The sequence below is a fragment of the Tursiops truncatus genome, chromosome 10 (genome assembly GCF_011762595.2).
Source record: "Tursiops truncatus isolate mTurTru1 chromosome 10, mTurTru1.mat.Y, whole genome shotgun sequence".
Taxonomy (NCBI): Eukaryota; Metazoa; Chordata; class Mammalia; order Artiodactyla; family Delphinidae; genus Tursiops; species Tursiops truncatus.
In genome coordinates this window covers 76,457,825-76,481,937 of record NC_047043.1, presented here as the reverse complement: position 1 = coordinate 76,481,937, position 24,113 = coordinate 76,457,825, and the positions used below count along the sequence as shown (strand labels likewise).

Sequence of the window (24,113 nt, the reverse complement as noted above, 5' to 3'; positions counted from 1 at the left end):
TCACACACACACATATGCACGCACACACACACACACACACACACACACACACACACAATGGGCAGACAGTTCATTTGCTCTTCCTGCATCCATGATGGAATCTGTTTGACTCAAGTAATTTATCAGGCATCCAAAGAAAATTTAAGTGTTCATCATCTTGCTAAATATCTGGATCCTTTCTGACTTCTACAAAACTCTTTACAGGCATGTTTCAACAACACATTTCTAAACCTGAATTTCTTTATGCAATGGATCAGTGAATAAAGATTTTGTTAGAAAAGGTACACAGACCACTAAAATTTTCTCAGGGGTTAGGAGTATTTTTGAGAAGGAAAAAGGTCCCTGAGAAGGTCTGGACATCCTTAGTCTTTATCGGGATGAGCATTTATATTTTTCTTTGTGCTCTGACAACATGAGATAGCAGAAAGGGACCTGAATGAGGAATAAGAAGACATGACTTTAAGAAGCAATTATATATATTGTCCTGGCTGTTTTCATTGGGGAAATCATTTAACTTCAAGATTCAGAGGTAATGAGTGATCACTACTAATGGGTGGTGCGTGATATGGAAAAATGATTAAGATCAAGGGGCCTGGCATCTAGATGCCTGGGTTCAAGTCCTAGCTCTCTCACATGCTCGCTATATGATTTTAAGCAAGTTGTTTGCCCTCTCTAGGCCTCAGTTCCTTCACATATAAAAAGGGTTATTATTTGGTCCTTCAAAAGTAAAGTGAGATCAAGTGAAATAACACATGTAGGGCACTTAGGTTAAGTCCTTGTCTCTATGTATTAGTGTTACTACTATTTGTGTATATTTTATGATTATCTCACAATGAAGAGAGAATAGAAATAAAAAACAATATGATGATAATATATTGACCAAACTTTATGTTTATACTCTCCTGAAAAATTTTGGAATGCTTAATTTTATTTACAGATAACATATCATTGTCTTTAACAACCTCTTCCTTAGTTACAGTTAGGGAGCCTCAATATAAACCAGATGCTCTGCTGGGGGTTTTATAAACACTCTCTTACTGAACCCTCACGGTAACCCAAAGATGTGACTTTCATGACCTTCATTTGACGGCCTCGGACCTGAGAACAAGCACAATCACGTAATCTGCTCAGTGTCCCATGGCTGGAGAGAAGAGCCAGGCTTCCAGCAAAAAGCTCATTCCAAAGCCCAGGCTCCTTCAAGCCCCATATTACCTTCCAGGTTTTTCATAGGATTCTTGCTTGTCAACCAATTCCTCCCCCATACCCTCCTGAAACAAACAGGACCCATCACACCAGGCAAGCCAATGACTCTCCCATGAGTAAACATTCAAGATAAAAAATTTTATTTGCATAGGGATATTAAATTAACCCCCCCCATCCATTCATGTTCTTCTACCATGTTAATAAACACAAGCAGATAACTGAGGTACTCATTAATGTAGTCTTCTAATGTTAAGGGCCAGTGTTGAATTAACCTACCAATTTATGAACAAAGATGAAATATGTGTGGTTTGGGGTTATACGTTTTCCTTCATGAGTCATGAGATAGCCTAAGGAAAAACCCCGTCGTTATTCTCAGAAAGAGGCTTTTCAACTGATGAACAAGCGGCACCAGCTGGCAGAGCCCACGTGTTGAAAGGGCAAAGGCACAGCCCCTCCAGATCACATTATCGGTGTGGATCCCCCCAATGGCCCCTCGTCAGAGCGAATTCCAGGAAGCCTGCTCCCCAAATCTCAAAGAGGCAATGTCTTCTCCTTAAGAAAATTACCAGTTCCGCCTTCTTCGTCCACAAGACACATACACCTCTCCCTGTGCCTAAAGTGCCCGGGACTTAAAGAACAGTCTAGGGGACATGTTTTGAATCTCATGACACTTTGTATTCAGGCCACAAGTGACAGGGACTCGCAGTGAACCTCTGGCCCAGGGCAGCCAATCCATAGCCTGATATGGCCTGGGGCCGACGGTTGTGTCCCCTGAGCAAATTATCCACTGAGCCAATCGTATTCCTTCTCTTAGGACGTGAGATGAGAATCACAGAAAGAATGAGCTCAACGAGCAGGAGAAAGGGAACACACCAAGAAGGCAGTGGGATGGCGGCCAAGGCACGATACCGGCAACACTCTTGCTAAGGCGTTGCCTTGAACCGAAGACCTGCAGCCTACGCCTGTGCCACTCCTCGTGCGATTATTTTCCCTAAGAGTTCTTTCTCCTTCTGCGCTGTGCAGTGGGCATGCCTGCAGCTGCCCTCCTTCCTTGACAGTTGAGTCAGGAGTTACTCTCCTCCACAACCAAGACTGACAGCTAAACCTTTGTTTCTATGGGAGTCCCTACAATTCCTCTTCACAATGGAGATCATGAAAGGTACTTGACACTCCACCCAATGTGTTCTCAAGGATTCATTTATTCATTCTCTATTCTCTTTCCTCCCTCCTTTTTTCCCTCACTTTCTTCAACCAGTACTTACTAAGCACCTACTGCCTGGATGTTTTAGGTTTTTTATTGAAGTACAGTTGATCTATAGTGTTGTGTTAATTTCTGCTGTACAGCAAAGTGATTCAGTTATATATATATATATATATATATATATATATATATATATATACATTCTTTTATTTATTTATTTATTTTTTTGCGGTATGCGGGCCTCTCACTGCTGTGGCCTCTCCCGTTGCAGAGCACAGGCTCCGGACACGCAGGCCCAGCGGCCATGGCCCATGGGCCCAGCCGCCCCGAGGCATATGGGATCCTCCCAGACTGGGGCACGAACCCGTGTCCCCTGCATCGGCAGGCGGACTGTCAACCACTGAGCCACCAGGGAAGCCCTATACATTCTTTTTTATATTCTTTTCCATTATGGTTTATCTCAGGATATTGAATATTGTCAATTGCCTGGTTCCTATGTTCAATTGCCTGGGTGTTTTGGTGGGACTTATGAATGCCCCTGGAGGTGTTCCTACCATGTGTCAAGCACTGTGTTAGATACTTAGAATGTACTGATGAACAAGACAAACAAGATCCTTGTTTTCACAGAGCCTTTAGTCTGTTTGAGGAGCTAAAATGTAAAAAAAAAAAGTCACTAAATAGTGTGCTCTGGGAGCCATCAGGAGACTGACTTCATCTGGAGGGACCTCCCTACTCAGAGAGGCCCTCCCAAAATAAGTGATGTTGGACTTCCCTGGTGGCGCAGTGGTTAAGAATCCACCTGCCGGGCTTCCCTGGTGGCGCAGTGGTTGAGAGTCCGCCGGCTGATGCAGTGGATGCGGGTTCGTGCCCCGGTCTGGGAAGAACCCACATGCCGCGGAGGGGCTGGGCCCGTGAGCCATGGCCGCTGAGCCTGCGCGTCCGGAGCCTGTGCTCCGCAACGGGAGAGGCCACAACAGTGAGAGGCCCAAGTACCGCAAAAAAAAAAAAAAAAAAAGCAGGGGGCATGGGTTCAATCCCTGGTCCGGGAAGATCCCACATGCCACAGAGCAACTAAGCCCACGTGCCACAGCTACTGAGGCTGCGCTCTAGAGCCCGCAAGCCACAACTACTGAAGCCCACGCACCTAGGGCCCGTACTCCTCAGCAAGAGAAACCACTGCAGTGAGAAGCCCGCACACCGCAATGAAGAGTAGTTCCCGCTCACCACAACTAGAGAAAGCCCACGTGCAACAAAGACCCAACGCAGCCAAAAATAAATAAATTAAAAAAAAAAAAGTCCAAAAGAAGTGATGTCTAAATTGACACCTGAAAAGAGAAGAGGAATTTGCCAGCCAAAGGGAGGTTGGTGAAAAGAGAGAGTGTGTGTTCTAAGCACAGGAAGGGGCATGTGCAAAAGTCCATCAGCCCAGCAAGAGACCATAACCAGGCCCCCGAAATATCTAATAAAGGTGAAATGTGTACAGAGCAAGAAACAGGCTTTTAGTGTGAGAGTGAAAAGGGTTGAGGGTGGATTTCCTCCAAGTTTTGATGATGCATCAGTTTCAACAGACAGCAGGTTCCAAAGAGATCAAAAAGACTGGGGCAAAAGCTAGAGGATGGAGAGTGGTTGAGAAGGGCTCAGCCCCGCAGGGAGCAGAGATACTTCACACCCCAGTCTTCATCAATTATCCCATGATATCCAGAGTCTCCTAGATTGGAGAAAATTGCCTCTTATCATCACCATCATCATGATCACAACTATCTTTTACTTTTGGAGGACATTTAGTAGTTTACAAAGTGTTTTACTTGCTTGTTCTTACTTAAAATTTCCAAAACTATGAGAAGGTAGGCAAGGGGTGTTGTCCCCAAAATTCAGTGAGGAAGTGAGGTTCTCACAGGATGGCTAAGCTAATAGAATGAACGAGAATAATTACAAATACAGCCAAGGTCAAAGACAGAAGGAGAAGACTCAAAGGAAAGTCATTGTGTTGTAGATATATTCCTTAGAGGCTTTTTATTATTTTTTTATATTAACATAAAACTATTTTTCCTACTTGAATCAGGAGGAAATGTGAATCCTCTGGGGAACAGAGAACTAAGGGTAATGTTTCTACTTGAGCATGAGAGCTGGGTTCTTCTCCTACTTTTATCTGGGTGATTCCCAAGAGCCAGGTGTACCTGGGTATTAGGGTGTGGTTAGTAAGCGCCTTATAGTGGTTGATGCTATAAGAACCTTTGTCTACACCCTGGAGAATTCAGTTGGATACATGTAACTCTTCGAAGAATAAGCAATGTCTATGGATTATGATTTCAGAAAGATCAGGAAAACTGTCTCCCCACACCTCAGCAAAAAATTCCTTAGAACTAAGTTCCTGCAATTCTTCTTTTCCTTTAGGTTCAACACTGGCCTCTCTGGAATGTTCCTTGAATGCAATTATTCCAAGGAGCAATTCCTTAGAGAGTCACACATGCTATGGTAAAAAAAAAATCCCTGGCAGCAAGGTATAAGTGGTGAGGGGCTCAAAAGAGGCACACACATAACTGTGAATATAGATTTTCTACGTCAGAACTTTGCCAAGGCTCTAACTTGCAAGAAGTTGCCATAATGTTATAAATTACTCTCCGGTAGATTTCTACTTCTTCCTTTTTCATCATTCCCAGAATCACTCAAATTGTTATCATCATTATCACCATCATCATCACCATGTCATCATCATCACCTTCACAATCATTTGCTGAGCACTTTTTATAGCCCAGGCACCATGCAAGGTGGTTTATGTGAATTAAGTCATTTATAGCAATCCTTTGAAGTAGCAACTATTGATGTTATCAGTCCCATTTTACAGATGAGAAAAAAATGATACCTAATACAGTTAAATAACTTGCCCAAGGTCACCAAGCTAGTGGAAGAATAAAATTGGGATTCAAATCCATACGCAGTATTTTAATCTTTTTTTCTGTATTCGTGGCGCAAAATACCAATGTCTTAATGAAACTCAGAAAAGCCTGAAGGGACAAATCCATTAGCCCACTGGGGAGCTGCTCTTTTATGAAAAGTGTATTTATTGATTCATATTTCATTTATACATGATTTTTGTCACTTGAGAAGCTAGCAGTTATAATTAAATCCAAATTAATGTAGCTTTGAAATTATATCCCACCCTCAGTGGCAGATTGCAGCTCGTAATTTAAACAAGTTGTATGTTAGAATTCCTGTGTTATTTATGCTTAGAAAAGAAGAGTTGTCTGACTCATGCACAGGTATTTTTAAAAAAATAGAAAAAAACGACCCATAAAATAAGGTTAAATTATTGGCTTTATAATCAAAATCTTTTTCTATGTATTTTAAATGAAAAGATACTGATTTTTAATTAGAACCTACTCTACCTTGGTTAATTAATAACCAACAGAAAATAAAACAATATCAAAGACAACTGTCGTCTCTTGAGTTAGTCTCTAAATATAAACACTCCTTGGCATTTTCAGAAGACGCCTGAAATACACATCAGAGTGGGTGAGATAAACACTGCAAAATCGGATAGCACCTGCCTTTTAACGTTTCTGAGGATTAGGGATAAGTTACAGCAGGTGCCTGTCGCACTGAAGGAAGCAGAAGAGTGTAGCATTTAAGAGAACACAGTTTGGAGTGAGAATGTCAAATCTTGGCTTTGCCATTTCCTACAATTTTGTCCCTGATGAGTTATAAACATCCCCTGAATTCCATGGTGAAATGGGAATGTAAGCCATACAGATTCAATACGATGATGTATGGAAAGCACTGGAATATAGTGCCTCATATGAAGGCTGCATGACAGAGGTAGCTACTGTTACTTCTCTCCTTAAGAGTTTAAAATGATAACTATATTATATTATATTTTATTATATCAAACATGCTTACTGTGTTATTATCAATAACATGATCAGAAATACTATTCATATCAAGCAAGCAGTATGACGTTTGAAAAACATAGATCAGAATTCAGATTCAGGAATGAAGATTAGAGAAGCAGGTATCTCCATTTAAATCAAGGAGCTCTATGCCTCGTACATCAGACATGCTGCATCTCTGGATAAGCTGGCCTCCTTTGGAAAGGCAGAAAGGAAAGGCAGAATGGAGATATGGAGCCCAGGGGTTGTAGCAGAAATGGTAGCAAAATGGGGGATGGAGGTCAGAGAATAAGAATTAGAGGAATCAAGCAAGTTGCCCCAGCAGTTAATTTTAGAGGGACGGAGTCTGGACCTGCCAGCCAAGCAAATATCATTTGGGGGAGCTGAAGTCCCTTTGATGCCCTTACATGTGCACCAACTCAAGTCCTGGACAATTTGGAACTGTTGGGGTCCCTACATTCCATTACACATAAATCCACAGGTGCAAATCCAGAGCCTTGTAAATAGTAGACAGAAAAAAGAATGTATTAAGAAAAATGCTTTAAAAGGAAAAAAAAAAGCAGGCCAAAATTCTACTGGCAAAGAATTGAAGTAGCAAAATAAGAATGATCAGTGGAAGGCAGGATTCTACACCAATTTAGTAAGTCTGAGAAATAAGGTAAGTTCAATTAAAAAAAATTTTTTTACCATCTCCAAATGATGGTTTAAGACATTTTTCTGGACCTATTTTATCATCAGGGAATAAACAAAACAGACCACCAGAGTCAGTGCTGTGTCCTGAATTTTGGTTTTGACCCAAAAGATAGCGGAAAGTCCCCTGACCTCATTTAAGTAGAGATTAAGGATTTGGAAGTTTTGCCTCAAGGTCTTTGAAATTGGCTAAAGCTTTTTCCCTGAAGACTTGACTTTTATACGTTTTTTAAACTTTAAATCTACTGTATACATGAGCCTTTCCTAAGCAAAGAACACATCAATAAAGTGCATTTTCCCCCCAAGGCAATAAATCTCAAAGTGGAGGATGTATTTAGAAGTAATACTGCTTCAAATGGTCAATCCATAGAAGATCATTTAAAATATAAGTTATTTTTTTTAATTACTCATGCGCACAACTGTGGACAAGTGATACGCCTGTGATTCTTCCTGAAGACCACAGCTTTCCTTCACCCTCTTCTCTCCCCACTGAATCTCAAATTACACCCTTTGGGAAAAACATCAGTTTTAACAGTTCAGAGGTATACATCTATGGTTATACAAATTACAAACACACGTGCCCACATTCACATACATAACTATATTTTCTTATTTTCTTTTTACAAAAATATTATATGCTATACATTAGTCTGAAATCTGACTGAATACATTTCCCATGCGTTGATTAAAAGAAGGAAAACCGAAAACCACTTTTTTCCACATAACAATTTCATCAAATACTAAGAATGAAACTCATTTTTCTGCACTTAATAATTTTATCAAACACAGTTACCTATGCTGACTGCCAGCACAATGCATATCAATTTAACCCATCTTTTTAACGACAGTATAATATTTCACAGCATGCATGAATCATACATTAACGATTTTCCTATTAACGGACTTACTAATTGTTTCTAGTTCTTTCCTCTACAAAGGATGTTGCAGTAAATAGCCTTGAGCATAGATCTTTACATACACCTTTACTTCTACAGAATAAATACTGAAAAAGAAAAAGGATTGTAGTTCAAAGTCTTTCAAGACTACCAACTTTGAAGCTGTCGCCCCACAGAACAGGAGAAACCAGGTGTTTTAGTGCTCTGTCACGGTCAATCTACACTTTTTGCTGATCACTACTGTTTACCGAGCACCATGAAAGGCACCTGTGGGGAACACAGAGGCAAGCAGAACAAATTTCCTGCCATCCAAGAGCTAGAACTCTCTCCTCACTCTCTCCCACAGAAAACAAAGACCTCAGAGTGACTCTTCACCCATGGCATGCACAGAAGAGATATTTTCCTTTCTCCATTTTGATAAACTTTCTCAAAGCTTCTATGTCCCTGCTCTCATCTCTTGACCTTAGCTCTTTCAAAAGGTAGTGATCAACTAACTTATCTGACCTTTTAAGGTTTCACTGGTCCATTATTCAGCTTCTCTCCCACAAATGAGAGGCTAATCGCTGATTTACAAGCAAAATACCTTCTTCCTTAGAGCCTCAGAGGCCCAGAAGAGAGGAAACCAACTATACATAAATCAAAAAAATATTTTAAATGTAATAAGTTCTCTCTCCCTCTCTCTCTCTCACACACACACACCAAGAAAAAACTATAAGGCAGTGTGATAAATTCTCATGAATAAATGAATGGATAAGATGTCATGGAAGCCCAAAGAGTGGGGTGAATCATTCAGTTTGGGGTAGAGGAAAGGGGAAGAACCAAATATTAGAGAAATCTTCACTGAGGAGGTAATCTTTAAGCTGAGGTTAAAAGACAAACATTTGTTCTCAGCTTGGGCTGTGAGGGCATTCCATATAGTATTAATAAGAATTACAAGAGCCTTAAGGTAAAAAGCGCTTTGGAGTTTGGGGGGCTCCTTGTATAGCTTAGGGTGGTAGTCCTCTAACTTTAATGTGCATAAGAATTATCTGGGGAGTTTGTTTAAAATCCAGATTCCTGGGCACCCACATTCCCAATATTTTTATTTTGTGTCCACAAATCTGCATGGAAAAAAAAATTCATCCAGGTTTACCACACTCTGAAAGATACTCATAGAGGCTGTGTGTGGGGAGTGACATGAAATAACGTTGCAACTGAAGGGGATACAAACTAATGTTTCAGGTGAGTGACAGTGTGAAACAATAAGAGATTCTGTCAGAAATGATGTCAGGCCTTTGAATTTTGTTTTGAGAGACAATGGCTTGACAATGGAGCCTTTACACTGAGCAAAAAAATCACTCTTCCACAGAGAATGTTTGTTGAATGGCTGAATGATCAAATGTGGACAGAACTCTGAGAAAGTCAACTGAAAGCTGCCCAGACTGTGACTCCTGCTTGCTTTAACCGGTGGCTGTGAGGAAAATAGTTTTAGAATAGCTATCCCCAAACCAATAGTTCAAGCCTTCCAAATGCTGTCCTGATGTTATGTGTGGTTGATATATTCGTGCATTTTTATGCAGGTTTACAAACAAGGCAAATGTGATTACCCTGTAGATCATCCACGTAAGCATGTACCACAGTTTGTGTTGCCAAAGCTGGATACTGGGCCTTGGAGCTAAGATCTGGGAGGACAGAACACGCTCTTACATAACTTCCCAGCTAGTCTGTGGTAGGGCCTGTGATTAATGCTACATGACGGGCTCTGAACTTTCTGTTCAGATAGGTTCGCTTGCCTTTCAGAGCTCCTAGCAAGAGAATGTGTGACCCGCAGATTTCACTCTGAATAACCATCATGCAAGCATTGACACTAACATGGCTCTGTGGCCCCCTGGGTAACTGTTTCTGCGCCTCACTCCTCTGCCAACAGATAAGTTGCCCTAGGACTATCAAGTTGTTTGTTAAGGGGACCGAAGAGAAGAGTACTATAACTTCCTAAAGCCCCGTCGCTGAAGCAAGCTCCACAGAGAAGGCTGGGAGGTTCTAGAAGAAATCAGAAAAGCCCTCGAGAGCAGCCAGGGTAGAGAAACTCTGAGATGGGAAGAAGGAGTCCCGCTCTCGACGGCAGTATCTTTCACAGCCTCGAAGCTTCTCTCTCCCTGGAGCTCCGGCTGCGGAGCGCGGATCACAGCGCTTCCAAGCATCCCGGGCGGGGCGGAGAGCTGCCCCAGTGCTCACCAACTTTCCCAGCTTGGCAAAGCCCTCCCCGCTCGCTACTCCGCTCAGCCCCGGTCCCTCCTCTCACGCCCTCACCCCCGCAATAATCCAGGTGAGCAGCTAGAGCCCAGCGGCAGCTCCCCCATCTGTTCCCCTCCCGGTCTCCCCAGGAGGCTTCTTTCCCCAGCCCCTGAGCGTGTGCAAGCGCCTCGGTGACATGAGACATGACACCTCGTCTAAGCGCCTGCAAAACCTCGTCCACGTTCCCGCCTCCAAGCCGGGACCCTACATCCTGTCCCCGCCATCCCGGAATGGCACCTGGGGAGTGGGGAGGATTGAAGGAAGCGGCTTTTGCATCCCAGGCTTGGAGCAGAACCGAGCAGACAGCACCGCACCCGACCTCTCCTCACCTACTGGTTCGCCGCCTTGGTCCCCTCCCCGCACACACACCGCTACTCACCAATTCCAGGGCTCGCAGGAAGGCAAGGGGCTCCTTCAGCACCCGGAAGGTGCCTGCCGAGGCCAGCTGTGGACCAAGGAGGCAAGAGAGAGAGACAGCGTGAGGAAGGGTCTGGAGACGCAGCATCCGGAGCCCGGGGGTCCCGCGGCATCACCCGCGCTGCCCAGTCGGTCCTACCTGGCTCACGGGGTCCATAGCTCGCCTCGCTCGCTCTTCTCAACCAGTGGTGCCTTTGAAAATGAAGTTTGAGGGCCACTACCGTCCTCGTCCTCAGAGCCAGAAGCCCCCTTTCCGAAAGAGCCGGAGGAGCTAGGCCGGGGAGTGCTGGGTGCCGGGCGCGGGCTCGCGGACGCTGGGTTCTCGAAGCCTGCGCGCGGCTGAGGTGAGCACAGGCGGCGAGAGTGGGAGGGGCGGGTGGGGAGGCGGAGCTGCGGTGGAGGCGGGAGACCGGGACGGCGCTGGAGCCCGCCCAGCGGCCCGGGGGAGGCTGCAATTGGCCAGCTGCGAGGTCCGGAAGGGAGGACGAGGAGGTGGGCGAGGCCCAACTGCGACCTTGGGAGCGGCGCTGCCGCTCGCGCCCGGTTCCCTGAGGCTCCAGGGCAACTTTGGGGCTGTAGGTTTGGGGAAAGCAGGCTGGCACCCTCAGGAAGACGGTCCCCTGCCTGAGGACGGGGTTTCCAGGTAAGAGAGAGAGGCAGCCCACACCTTACGTGGGGAGGTGTGTGCGTTCTGGTGACTTCTGAACACCAGAGAAAGACTGCTGGCTCGGTCATTCCTCTCAGCCTTCATGGAACGTTCTCCATGTGACCAAGCAGTGCCAGGTGCTGGGATACATCAAGGAACAGGCTAAACACTGCCCGTTACCTCAGGGGTAAGCAGAGGGTCAGGCCAGGGGGAAGGGAGCTAGAAGGGGGAGAGGGGAAACGAATAAATCATGAAAATATGGGACAGTGTGCCAGGCAGGTAATCCCATGGCCACTGTGTGAGGTCAGGAGAGAATTATAATGTCCATTTTTTAAAGTAGGAAAAACAAATAGACTTCGCGAGGCTGAATTAGCCAAGCTAACATAGCTCATGAAGGGCTAAACAGGGATTGGAATTCAAGTTCCTTCAAAACTCATGCTGTTTCTAGTGGGATACTTTGCCTAGGATACAACCCTCGAATGAAGCTCCCCCAGTCCGTCATAAATAGGCCTGAGTGCATCCCCACCTCAACTCGTACTCTTTCTCCCTTAGTCTGCTAAGCTTGCCAAAACTAGTAAACAACAACAAGACAATTGAGTTCTTTCTATGAATCAGAAATTGTGTTAAGGGCTTTATAAACATTACTTCATTAAATATTCACAAAACCCCATGGGTTAGTAGTAGTGTTATTCTCATTTTAGGGATGACGGAATTGAGGGCCATGGAAGGGGAGTGCAGAGACTGAAGCCAGAGTTGAATTCAAAATAATCAGAAAATTAGGAGGAGTCGTCTTCAGCACGCTTAGCCATTCCACCTTGTAGCTGATATGTCCCCTTCCTTCTCACTCCCTTTGGACTGGACCCCATGTATGAAGTGGTCTCCCAGCAACACAGATAGCCCATCTGTTTACTAATAAGATTTGCCAAAAAGGTCTGGAGTTGGGGGATGGGGGGAAGAGGAGGAGGGAGAGTAATTAATATTCAAGAGTTGGGGAGAAAGATGCAAATGAATAGTTTAGAGTCTGAGAAGGGGAGGCAGCGGGCCAAAACTGGGTAAGAAAGAGTGTCCCAATGTAGATGCCCCCTGCCCGTGGGTTTTGTTGGAGAAAAACTAGAAAGTTAGTGAGTCAGAACTCCAGAGGGCTAGTTGCACCATCTGCAGCCAGCCAGTTTTGTTCCTACTGCTCTTCCTACATGCAGATAGAGTCTAAAACAATTAGAAACAAGTTGTTTCAAAAATAAGCCATTATGCAACTACAAATACTTACTGTGTGTCCTGCAATTTTTGTATATGATTTTGTGTGTGAGGTTATCTAACGTCCTAAAGACCTCATGTTTTTAAAAATCTGTCAAAGGGAGCCAACAACATTAATTTAGCTGGTTGTTATGAGGACTCGATGAGGTTTTGTAGATAACGTATCTTGGGCAGAGTCTGGTACATCATAATCTCTCCGTGTGTATTAGTTGAATTTCTGACTGCTAACACTTCTACAGAAGCAAAGGTGAAGGCTCAGAGGCCCACATTAGAGGCGTGGTCGATTGTGGCACCGTCTTGTCACTCTCTGCAGTGCCCCTCCGCTATATATCCTTGCCCCTTTGAACTCAGGAGTTGCAGCGTTACTTGCTTTGGTCAGTGGTTGTGGGCAGAAGTGATGAATGCATTTCTGAGCGGAAGTTTTAAGAACTTCTTCATGATTTGCCATCTTGTTAATTTCCTTGAATACAATGTACAATATTACACAGAGGCTGCACTCACAGCCTGGATCTTGGCATAAGACTGATGTAGTGTAGAGCTGCAACTGGACCTTGATGGATGCGGAGCTGAGCAAGAAATTAAGTTGTAGCTGTAAGTAACTGAGATGTTAAAGTCTTTTTTTTACTACAATGCAGCATAACCTAGGCTGATTGATACAAGTGTTCACACAGCTAGTAAGTAGCTGAACCAAGATTCCACCCTGTGTGACTTCATTGTCCTTGAATCCTTCCTCTTTCCATTATTGTCAACTAGCTTATGCGGTGTAACACCTCCTGCATATGTTTAATAATGATGATAATTATCATAATAGCTTATATCAATTCAGTTCTCGCTACATGCCAGCCACTGTGCTAGGTACTTTAAATACATCATTTAAGCATCACTGCCATCCCCTCTTTTATGGATAGTATATCCAGGTTAGAAAGGCTAAGTGATGTGCCTAAGATCATCTAAACATTTGTATCTCTTTAGACAGAGAGATTGATTTATTTAAAATACCACCCACTTGCATTTCATTTGAGCTGAGAACTTGGCGAGGATGAAGTGTGATGACTGAGCCTATTCCCCCAGGCCTGTCTTCACACCCAACATTCCTCCTTGCTAATACGGTGGCAAATTTTCCAAGTCCTCTAAACACCACGTGAAGGGAGCCAGAACTGTGGCAAATGGCAATGTAGTCGCTTAGACAACAATTGCACATTGTCAGAGGATGCTTCTCACGTTCCAGAAATGTATGAGCTGTCAACAGCTGCGTCACCAAAATAACCCAGAGTTCCATATCCCATTTGCAATGTTAAATACTTTGTAGACATTGGGGCTAGAACCTCTGTATTCGGACCTGGAACTAACATTAGGTTCCTTTAAGAACTGGGTTGGGAGAAGTAGGAGGGATGATAAAACACTGCCACAATATTACTCTCAGTGACTGAGGGTGACCCCTTCTCTTCTGCCCCATGATGACGAAAGATAATTTCCCTCTTACAATAACAAATCTCTCGAAGTGATTCAATAATCCTGTTAACATTGGTGGAGAGTAAATGATCCATTTTAGTGCCCTGTATTGATTATGTAAATCAAATAGCTTCCAAATTCTTCATTCGTGTTCAGCCAGGAACTTATAGTTTGGAAGATTTCCTTTGACATGTCAAGGCAATACATTCACTTGCTGCAGTGGTTTCAATAAAGGGCAATGTGGACCCTTCCCTCCCCCAAAAGACATTTGGCAATAATTGGAGACATATGAGGTTGTCACAGCTGGGAGGGGTGGGTTGGTGCTACTGACACCTACTGGCATGTAGAGGGTAGAGGCCAACGATGTTGTTCAACATCCTACAATGCAGAAGACAGCTGCCCACAACAAAGAATCAAATGGAAAATGTCAGTAGTTGCCAAGGTTGGGAAACCTTGACTTATGCATTCGACAAGTAAGGACTGCCTTCTAATATGGGTTAGTATTGCTCTGTAAACTATAAACAGCTTGACAAAATTCCTGAATTCACAGGTCTTACCTTGTAGTGGGATATACCATAAGCCCAATTTGTTCAAGCTCCAATATTTGATGAGAAGAAAATAAACAAAATTCAAAAAACCATTTTGAATCTCAAAGAGTGTTAATCCTGAATCAAAACTACCAAAAACCAAAGTACCAACCTGCTGTAGACAGACTTGAGTTATTCAGGCAAATTAAATCTCATTCTCAGGGAATAACATACGTGGGTTTAATCTTCCTATATCTCTTGTGGCAAAAAGGAAAAAGTAATTTAAAATTTTATCCATAGCAACTTAATACAGGAGGAAATACTACCCACACATTATGATATTTAAAGTACTGGAAGTACGTAATGAGTGAAAGTCATTCAAAATATTACATATTTCACCCTCTGCTCATACTACTAACCTTATATTTCCAAATCTTTTCTTAACTAGTGAGGGTGAAAGCAAAAGCCAGTAGCGTGTTTGTGTAATATTTATTTGTGTGTTTGGTTTGCATGGGGTCACTGGTACACAGGACAGGAGATGGTGTGGAAGTATTTTCAAGATCTCTAATTTTACAATAAAGATAGCATTATCTCTCCACCCCATGATCGGGTAAAGCCATCTTTACTTACCTATGTTTCAGTCTTAAATGGCTTCAATAACATGTAAGGATGTGTGTTTTTTGTTTGGCTTAAAACTTCGTCACAAAATAAGATTCCATAGGCTTCCTATGGAATTTTTAGCATTCAAGTAGTATCATACTTAATTAACTATCAGAACTGATATAAAATTTCAAGGGTGGTTGGCCAGGGTGAACTCACATCATAAAATGCTTTTGCTATTTCTACTTCCATCTTTGTTTTAAACAAAAGTTATCTGTGTCAGTATGACCAAGCTTTAATACCTGCCCATTAGAGGACCAAAACTCATGTCAGAGGACTTATCATTGCCTGCAGGGAATAATGGTAACAGTAATCATAATAATGACTCTTGAAATGTGTTAAGTAGTTGCTGGACAGAATGCTAAGCACCCCTATAGGCATACCTCATTTAATATCCTCATCAACCATATACGTATGTACTGCTGTTTCTTGTTCAGACAAGAAAACACAGGCTCAAAGAAATTTAAAAATCTCAGCTAATCTTTTATGGATAGTAAACAGCAGAGTCATGATTTTTCTCCCACCCTCATAACTTTCCAAGAAAAAGAGGATATGCATTTTCCATTGCAAATCTGAAAAAGTCACAAGCTTTAGGCAAAAATATTTTTCTTGCTGAAACATAAACAAAATTCCTCTGCAGAAAGAAAGTAAAGATGGGCACCATAGTCTATTACTACTTTTATGACTACTACTACTGTTATTCCATGAACACAAGTAGAAAAATACCCTCCCCTCTCAAAGGCTCAATCATTCTAATTATTTTTGTCATTCATCATTAGCTGTATTTTCCAAAATGCTCATCATTTTTGATGTTCTCCTTGGATCACTCCCTCGTTTTCATAGACTCATGGATCACAACAGCATTGAGTTAATCTCACACCACTCACTGCAATTTTTTTTTTTTTTTTGCGGTACGCGGGCCTCTCACTGTTGTGGCCTCTCCCGTTGCGGAGCACAAGCTCCGGACGCGCAGGCTCAGCGGCCATGGCTCACGGGCCCAGCCGCTCCGCGGCATGTGGGATCTTCCCGGCCCGGGGCACGAACCCGTGTCCCCTGCATTGGCAGGCGGATTCTCAACCACTGCGCCACCAGGGAAGCCCTCACTGCAATTTTTGAGTGAGATAAATTCTTCTTTCCCAGGCAAGAGTCCAGCATAAAAGGTAATGACACAAGTTCTGGAATCAGATTCACTGAGTTCATCATATGCTGGCTTGATCACTTCCTAGGTGTGTGATCTTGAACAAGTAAGTCCCTTAAACTCTTGTCACTCAGTTTCCTTATCTGTAAAATGGGGTTAATAATTATACCACGCACATCACTTTGTAAGAAAGAATAAAGGAGTTACAAGTGAAGCACTCAGAAGAATCTAATACAGAAAGTTACTAAAAGGCCAAGAAATATGACCTACCTCAGTGGTAAGGAGATGGTCTATGATATTTGCACCCCAAGTAGTTATCACACAACCACTACTTATAATAAACACTTTAGAAAAATCATTTGTTTTCTTCTATTTCCCTTCTTCTTTTCATAATTCATATTTCTTTTCCCCCAAAATACTTCTCTCTTTTTGGTTGGTAAGAATATTGAGTCATTCAAAACATTTTTAGGAGGGAGGCTTCCTGATACACCTAAAAAAATAACAGTTCAATATGAAAGTTTTTTTATTTCTTTAATGTTTATAACTAGAGCTTTGGCAGGGATTTTTATAATTTTCTTAAAAAATACTTTTACTTGGCAGTGTTTGCAATCTCTAATAATTTTATTCTTGTTTTAAGAAACATTTATATATAAAAAACTTACAGATGATGAAGATAGAAAAGATCAGATCGATTCTCTCATATCTTTAATAAAAGTATGTAATCCAAATTGTATTGCATCCTTTTAATTTTAATAAATTCTCCAGATGGTCTTTAGACCTTGTGTTGCAGTATGACAAAATGGCTTTTGCATCTGCTCTGAACGAGGCAAAAGAAAACCTTACCCTGTACAGTGATTCTAAGAACACATTTACTTATTCCTTCCTAATCTAAACCTTTAAGTAAAAAAAAAAATTAAGTCAAATATGAAACATTAGAAAATTGGCTCCTTTGGTCCTTCATGGTCATATTCTCTGCTGGCCTGGGTTCTTTCACAGGGCATGACAGCTGTGTGAGGACCCTGCTGGAGCCACTCACATGGAGAGAAGCACAAATCCAGAACCTAAAATTAGGTTTTACTAAATTATATTGCACTGCACTGTACACCTGCTTGGCAAATAATACCCAGAAGAAAGGTACAATTACACAGGCTCTTTACCAGAAATAGAAGACAGGTTTAAAAAAAATACTAAAAAAGAGAGAAGGAAGGAAGAGAAGAAAAAAAGAAGGAAGAAAAAAAGGAAGAGAGAAAGAGGGAGATGAGACAGAAAATGAAAGAATCCTGTCCCCAAACCATGGTCAGCAGTTATCATCAACAGCATCCCTGGAAGTTACTTCTATTGAGAGTTTGCTATGTGCCAGGCACTATGATAAGCTCCTTATAACACTATGAGTTAGTTATTATCCATATTTCACAAATAATAAAACTGAAGCATCGACAGATGAATTGCTTGCCCAAGTTCATACATCTAAATGGAAGTGAAGCCAAGTTTGAAGCCAGTAATTCTTGAGAGTTTGAACTTATTTTAATACCTTCTAATTATCCAGAGTCTAAAATATGCATCTCTCAGACCCCAACTGGAAACTGGAGATATTGATGAGCCTTTTATTTCGTTACCAACCCCAATTACCTAATTAAATATTACAGAGATGATCACCTACATTCTCAACTGTTTCTAAATTGTGGTAAAGAACACATGGATATCCAGCCTCCCCAACACCTTTTGTTGAAGAGATTATCCTTTCCCGATTATGTAATCTTGGCAATCTTGTCGAAGATCTGTTAAATGTAAAATGCCTGTGTTTATTTCTGGGTTCTCGATTTTGTTCCATTGGTCTACGTCTGTCTTTATGTGGGTACCAACTATTTTAATTGCTGTAACTTTATAATGTATTTTGAAATCAGGAAGCGTGACACCTTCAGATTTGTTCTTCTTTCTAAAGATTGTTTTGGTTATTTAAGGTCTTTGTGATTCCATATGAATTTAGAAATTTTTTTCTGTTTCCGTGAAAAATGCACTTGGGACTTAAATAGGAATTGCGTTGATTGTAGATTGATTGCTTTGGGTGCTATGGACGTTTTTAACCTTATTAAGGATTCTAATCCATGAACACAGATGTCTTTCTGTTTATTTATGCCTTTGATTTCTTTCATCAGTGTTTATAATTTTCACTGTAAAAGTCTTTTACCTCCTTGGTTAAGTTTATTCTTATACATTCCACGTTCTCAATCTTTATATGCTTTTTAGTTTCAGTCTTCTGAGTAATGATTTTTGGAACATCATTTGTTCTCAAGAAAAGCACTGTTCTCATTTATTTTTCAAGATATCCAAAGGATATCTTGTTTTACCTTAGTGTTATAGGACGTTAAATGCTAATGAGGTGACATGAACATGCTTGATTAAAAAAATAAATTGAGCTATTAATTCATGAAAAGACATGGAGGAACCTTAAATGTACGTTTAAACATTGGAAGCCAATCTGAAAAGGCTACATACTGTATGATTCCAGCTATATGACATTCTGGAAAAGGCAAAACTATGGAGACAGGAAAAACAAGAGTGGTTTCCAGAGGTTAGGGTGGAGGGAGGGATGAATAGGTGGCACACAGAGGATTTTTAAGGCGATGAAGATACTCTGAATGATACCATAATGATGGATACATGTCATACATTTTTCCAGTCCCATATAATATGCAACACCAAGATTGACCATATTGTAAACTATGGACATTGGGTGATTATGTTGTATCAGTATAGCTTCATCAATTGTGAAAATTATACCACTCAGGTAGTGGAAGTTGATAACAGGGGAGGCTATGCTCATGGGGGTGGGGAGCAGGGGGTATATGAGAAATCGCTGTGCCTTCTGCTCAATTTTGCTGGGAACCTAAACTGCTCTAAAAAATAATTTAATTTTAAAATATGATAGATCTAGCAATTACAGGTTGATGTCTTGAAGTTAAAAAAAAAAATGTTAATCACTACTTAGTGCTGTTATTTCTCTAGCCAAGGACCTATTATGCCCAATGGTAGAATAAGAAATGGAGCATGTTTATGAAAATCTTCATTTAATAAAATGAGTGTTGGATTACTTTTTCCTTAGCATGGTTTAAATTAACCAAGAGAAAAATGTAATTGTCTCTGATGGCTTTTATCTCGCTGTATAAAGATTAATTGAAGGTAATGTTTTTTGATTTAATGTGTAAGTTGCACGTGTTTGTGCATATGGAGAGTTTATGGAGAGAAATACAAGCACATTAACACTTCTGGCAGCCTTTCTTCTCTTTATTTTACAGATATTTTAAAAGTAATACATATAAAATTTCAAATAATATAGAACTACTTAAGGTAGAAATCCCTCTTTTCTACCTGCTACTTCCATTGCCCAGAAGAATATACAATCTCCTGTATAGAGATATATGTGCATGTGTGTGTATATATAAGTGCATATATTAGATATATATACATAAAATATATGAATATATTTGCATATATTATGCATGTATATATCCCCCAAATATAATATGCATACATTATTATATACTTCAAATAGTATATATGCTATATTTTACAGAAATGAGATAATACCATATAGATTATTACATGGCCTACATTTTTCACTTTACATTTTATCATGGTGGGATCTTAGTTCCCCGACCAGGGATCGAACCCACGTCCCCTGCATTGGACCACCAGGGAAGTCCCAGGCTTTCCATATTTTAAAAGCAGTTGTGTGAATACTCATTTCAACTTGAACCCTCACACCTACCTTTCCATGGTCAAGCATTTGTGAGGAAAATTTGTCATTAGTTATTTTCTGTATTCATAAGCACATCATATCTTTATATTATTAGGAAAATAGAATTTATGCTTATATTATAATTGGTATAATATATATTGGGGATACTTAAATATATAAATGGGTTCTTAGTCATTTATTATTTTTTATAAATTTATTTCTTTTTATTTTTGGCTGTGTTGGGTCTTTGTTGCTGTGTGCGGGCTTCTCACTGTCGTGGCTTCTCTTGTTGCAGAGCATGGGCTCTAGGTGCGCGGGCTTCAGTAGTTGTGGCTGGCGGGGTCAGTAGTTGTGGCTTGCAGGCTCTAGAGTGCAGGCTCCGTAGTTGTGGTGCACAGGCTTAGTTGCTCTGTGGCATGTGGGATCCTCCCAGGCCAGGGATTGAACCTGCGTCCCCTGCATTGGCAGGCAGATTCTTAACCACTGTGCCACCAGGGAAGCCCTAGATTCTTAGTCATTTATTATCACTAAAGTTATTTAAAAAATCTTTTTCACAAATATTTCATATAAGTAAAATTACCTAGAAATTGAAGATTGACACAGTGAAGACATTACAAAAAATGGTATATTTGGGAGACTCACTTTGAATGCTAAACAACTCCATTCAACTCCCCATATGAAAACAGGTTTGATATTAAGTTCTCTAAATTTTCAAAATATTCCATATTTTCCATGAATATTTTTATATAAACAGAAACAATCACAATCAAACACATGCCTTGTATGTATCAAGAATGGACTGATTGACGTGATCAACGATCTACAACATGAAGTGGGGATTTGCTCAGCCCCCAGTCTTTCTGCTGCCTGGATGTCGTGTTATTATTGACTGGCACCTTCCTCTCTTTAAAGGCTCTTTGGGGACTCTTTTGCCTCACTTATGACTTGGCATGTAAAGTCACGTGTTAAATTCTGTGCTCATTTTGTCTGTTTGTTTGCATGAAGAATGATTATTCCATGATGTGAAATAATGAATATTCAAGTGACAGGAAATCTGAATTTGTGAAACCATTTCTGAAATTCTTAACCGTACCAGAATATTTTTGCTGAAATGGATGATACTGAACAAATTGCCAGGTTTTGTTTTGGTTTGTTTCCCTTCCCTTGATCCTCTTAAAATGTATTTGATGGAGGCGGGGAAGGTCCCTGAGGCCCCTGAAACAAACCTCAGGCATGACTGGATTGCTCTCTTAACAAAATGTTAGATGGTCATTTAAAATAGTCTTGATTCTGAAATGTAGACTTCCCATTCCCACATAATCATCAAAATGGCAAAACTGAGTAGAAGTTTACTGTTCTCCGATGCCCCAGCCAGGACCTAATGCAGGTAAGAAGCATACACATGGTGGAGGATGGTGTGGTTTGCTTCTTCTTCCTTTTTCTGGCCCTTCCTCTTCCCCTTGTTAACATCTTTCTGACAAAAACAAACAGAGGTCAGTGGAGCAGGAAAGCTCTTAGTTAACTGACATTGTTATAAATTGCTTTATTCTCTTTCAGCCTGAAAGATTTTCTCTTCTTCAAAATGACACTCCCAACTCCTGTTAGGGACCACTCACCTGGCCCCCCCTTAAGCTGAGGCATGTGCCCCTACCTTAGCTGGTCATGTCCTCCTTCTGCAGCTGCTTAGGAACCTGGCAGTCCCTTCAAGCACCCTTTTGTTGGGGTCCTATCGACAGTCCAGGAAAGCCCTATGACAGTGCTCTTAAATGCGGCCCAGGATTGGTCCACGGGAAAAACATATGAATCCTTTTTCCCAACAAACGTTGAGAGAGCATGTCCCCCACAGTTTCCACCACTGGCTTTGACTTCCCCCCCATACCTAACCCAGGTTATTTGTCAGATGGGAGCCAGACATCAGCTTACTATTTCCAACTGCCAGGGACACCCATTGAACCCCAATTTTCAATGAGCTCAGTGCACTTCTGTAGGGTCGCCTGTTCTTCAAGCAGCCTAGGAGAGCCAGGGCCACATCATGATTTTCTTGGACTCTGGGAAGTTTTGCCTTCATGGGCCCTTTCTCTACAAAAACATTAACAACTGTATTTTATGACTCTTTTGGTATAAGGATGAATGTAATCCAATCTGGATTGTTTCTTTTTTTCTACTGATTTTAAAAGAAATGAAACCATCTTCATGGTTCCTAGTCATTGTGCCTCTTGAGCAGAGTGGGCAAACCAGTCTCCATAGATGTAACCAGTATATAGAACAAGTGAGACTCAGGAGGATGCTGTAACAAATACAACTTTATATTTGTTTTCTTCCTGTTAAACTACTGGGTACCAGGAACTATGGTAACAAACACAACAGATACTTTTCAACATTTGAATGTAGCAGTTAAAAAAAAGTGATGTAAAGATAGAATAATAAGGCTAATGGTGCTTAAAAAAAAAAAAGAAATAACAAATGCTTGAATTTGTTTATGTGATACATTCTTCTCTATTCCAGGCCACATCCCACTTGGGGGAATGTGGGCACATGTTTGGTTTTGTAAGGGGTAGCCATGTTTCACACTGATAATGAGGATAGCAACGTCTTTGTTCACTTGGATGGGCGTCTACCTGGTTTGAATCACTACAACATCTGCGAACATTGGCAAGGTTTTCTAGATTTTGTGATTCTAGGCTCCATTTCTTCATTTGTAACCAAGGTTTAGAAGAGATGGTCTCTAAGGTGCCTGTTGCTCTGTAACAAGAAAAGGAAGCAAGGTAAAGTGTATTTTTAAATATAGATGAATCTGATTTAAATCCATTAAGTGGACATAGATTATGACTAAATATTGTTTCTTGAAACAAATGAAACATCTCATTCATTCAACAATTGTTTATTGAAGGTTTCCTTAACACAAACACAATACTAAGTATTGGCATTACAAGAATGAATGCAACAGGCATTGTTCCAGCAGTGCAGATGGAGTGTGAAAGTCTGGTGATCAAATACATCATCCTCTTCTCCACATATTAGTGTATTGAACATCATGGAAGCCAAGATTTTTATTACTGACTGAAAAATAAAAACAGTCCTTACCTAAGGAGACAAAAGACCTGTATGCAGAAAACTATAAGACACTGATGAAAGAAATTAAAGATGATACAAACAGATGGAGAGATATACCATGTTCTTGGATTGGAAGAATCAACATTGTGAAAATGACTATACTACCCAAAGCACTCTACAGATTCAATGCAATCCCTATCAAACTACCAATGGCATTTTTCACAGAAGTAGAACAAAAAATTTCACAATTTGTATGGAAACACAAAAGACCCCGAATAGCCAAAGCAATCTTGAGAAAGAAAACGGAGCTGGAGGAATCAGGCTCCTGGACTTCAGACTATACTACAAAGCTACAGTCATCAAGACAGTATGGTACTGGCACAAAAACAGAAATAGAGATCAGTGGAACAGGATAGAAAGCCCAGAGATAAACCCATGCACATATGGTCACCTTATTTTTGATAAAGGAGGTAAGAATATACAATGGAGAAAAGACAGCCACTTCAATAAGTGGTGCTGGGAAAACTGGACAGCTACATGTAAAGGAATGAAATTGGAACACTCCCTAACACTGTACACAAAAATAAACTCAAAATGGATTAAAGACCTAAATGTAAGGCCAGACACTATAAAACTTAGAGGAAAACATAGGCAGAACACTCTATGACGTAAATCACAGCAGGATCCTTTTTGACCCACCTCCTAGGGAAATGGAAATAAAAAAAAATAAACAAATGGGACCTAATGAAACTTGAAAGCTTTTGCACAGCAAAGGAAACCTTAAACAAGACGAAAAGACAACCCTCAGAATGGGAGAAGATATTTGCAAATGAAGCAACTGACAAAGGATTAATCTCCAAAATTTATAAGCAGCTCATGCAGCTCCATATCAAAAAAACAAACAACCCAATCCAGAAATGGGCAGAAGACCTAAATAGACATTTCTCCAAAGAAGATATACAGACTGCCAACAAACACGTGAAAGGATGCTCAACATCACTAATCATCAGAGAAATGCAAATCAAAACTACAATGAGGTATCACCTCACACCGGTCAGAATGGCCATAATCAAAA

The 24,113-nt window shown here is 41.0% G+C and overlaps 1 protein-coding gene across 1 annotated transcript in view; it reads right to left on the bottom strand.

Moving 5' to 3' along the window:
- SYNPR (synaptoporin) overlaps positions 1-10,915 on the bottom strand; it is a 292,285-nt gene extending 281,370 nt beyond the window's left edge. Inside the window, exons 1-2 of the mRNA XM_019947709.3 lie at positions 10,708-10,915; positions 10,531-10,596 (exon numbers count right to left, since the gene is read on the bottom strand). Coding sequence (XP_019803268.1) covers positions 10,531-10,596; positions 10,708-10,725 — 84 coding nt within the window. The 5' untranslated portion in view covers positions 10,726-10,915. The remainder of the gene's footprint in view (positions 1-10,530; positions 10,597-10,707) is intronic.
- Positions 10,916-24,113: the final 13,198 nt, after the last annotated feature.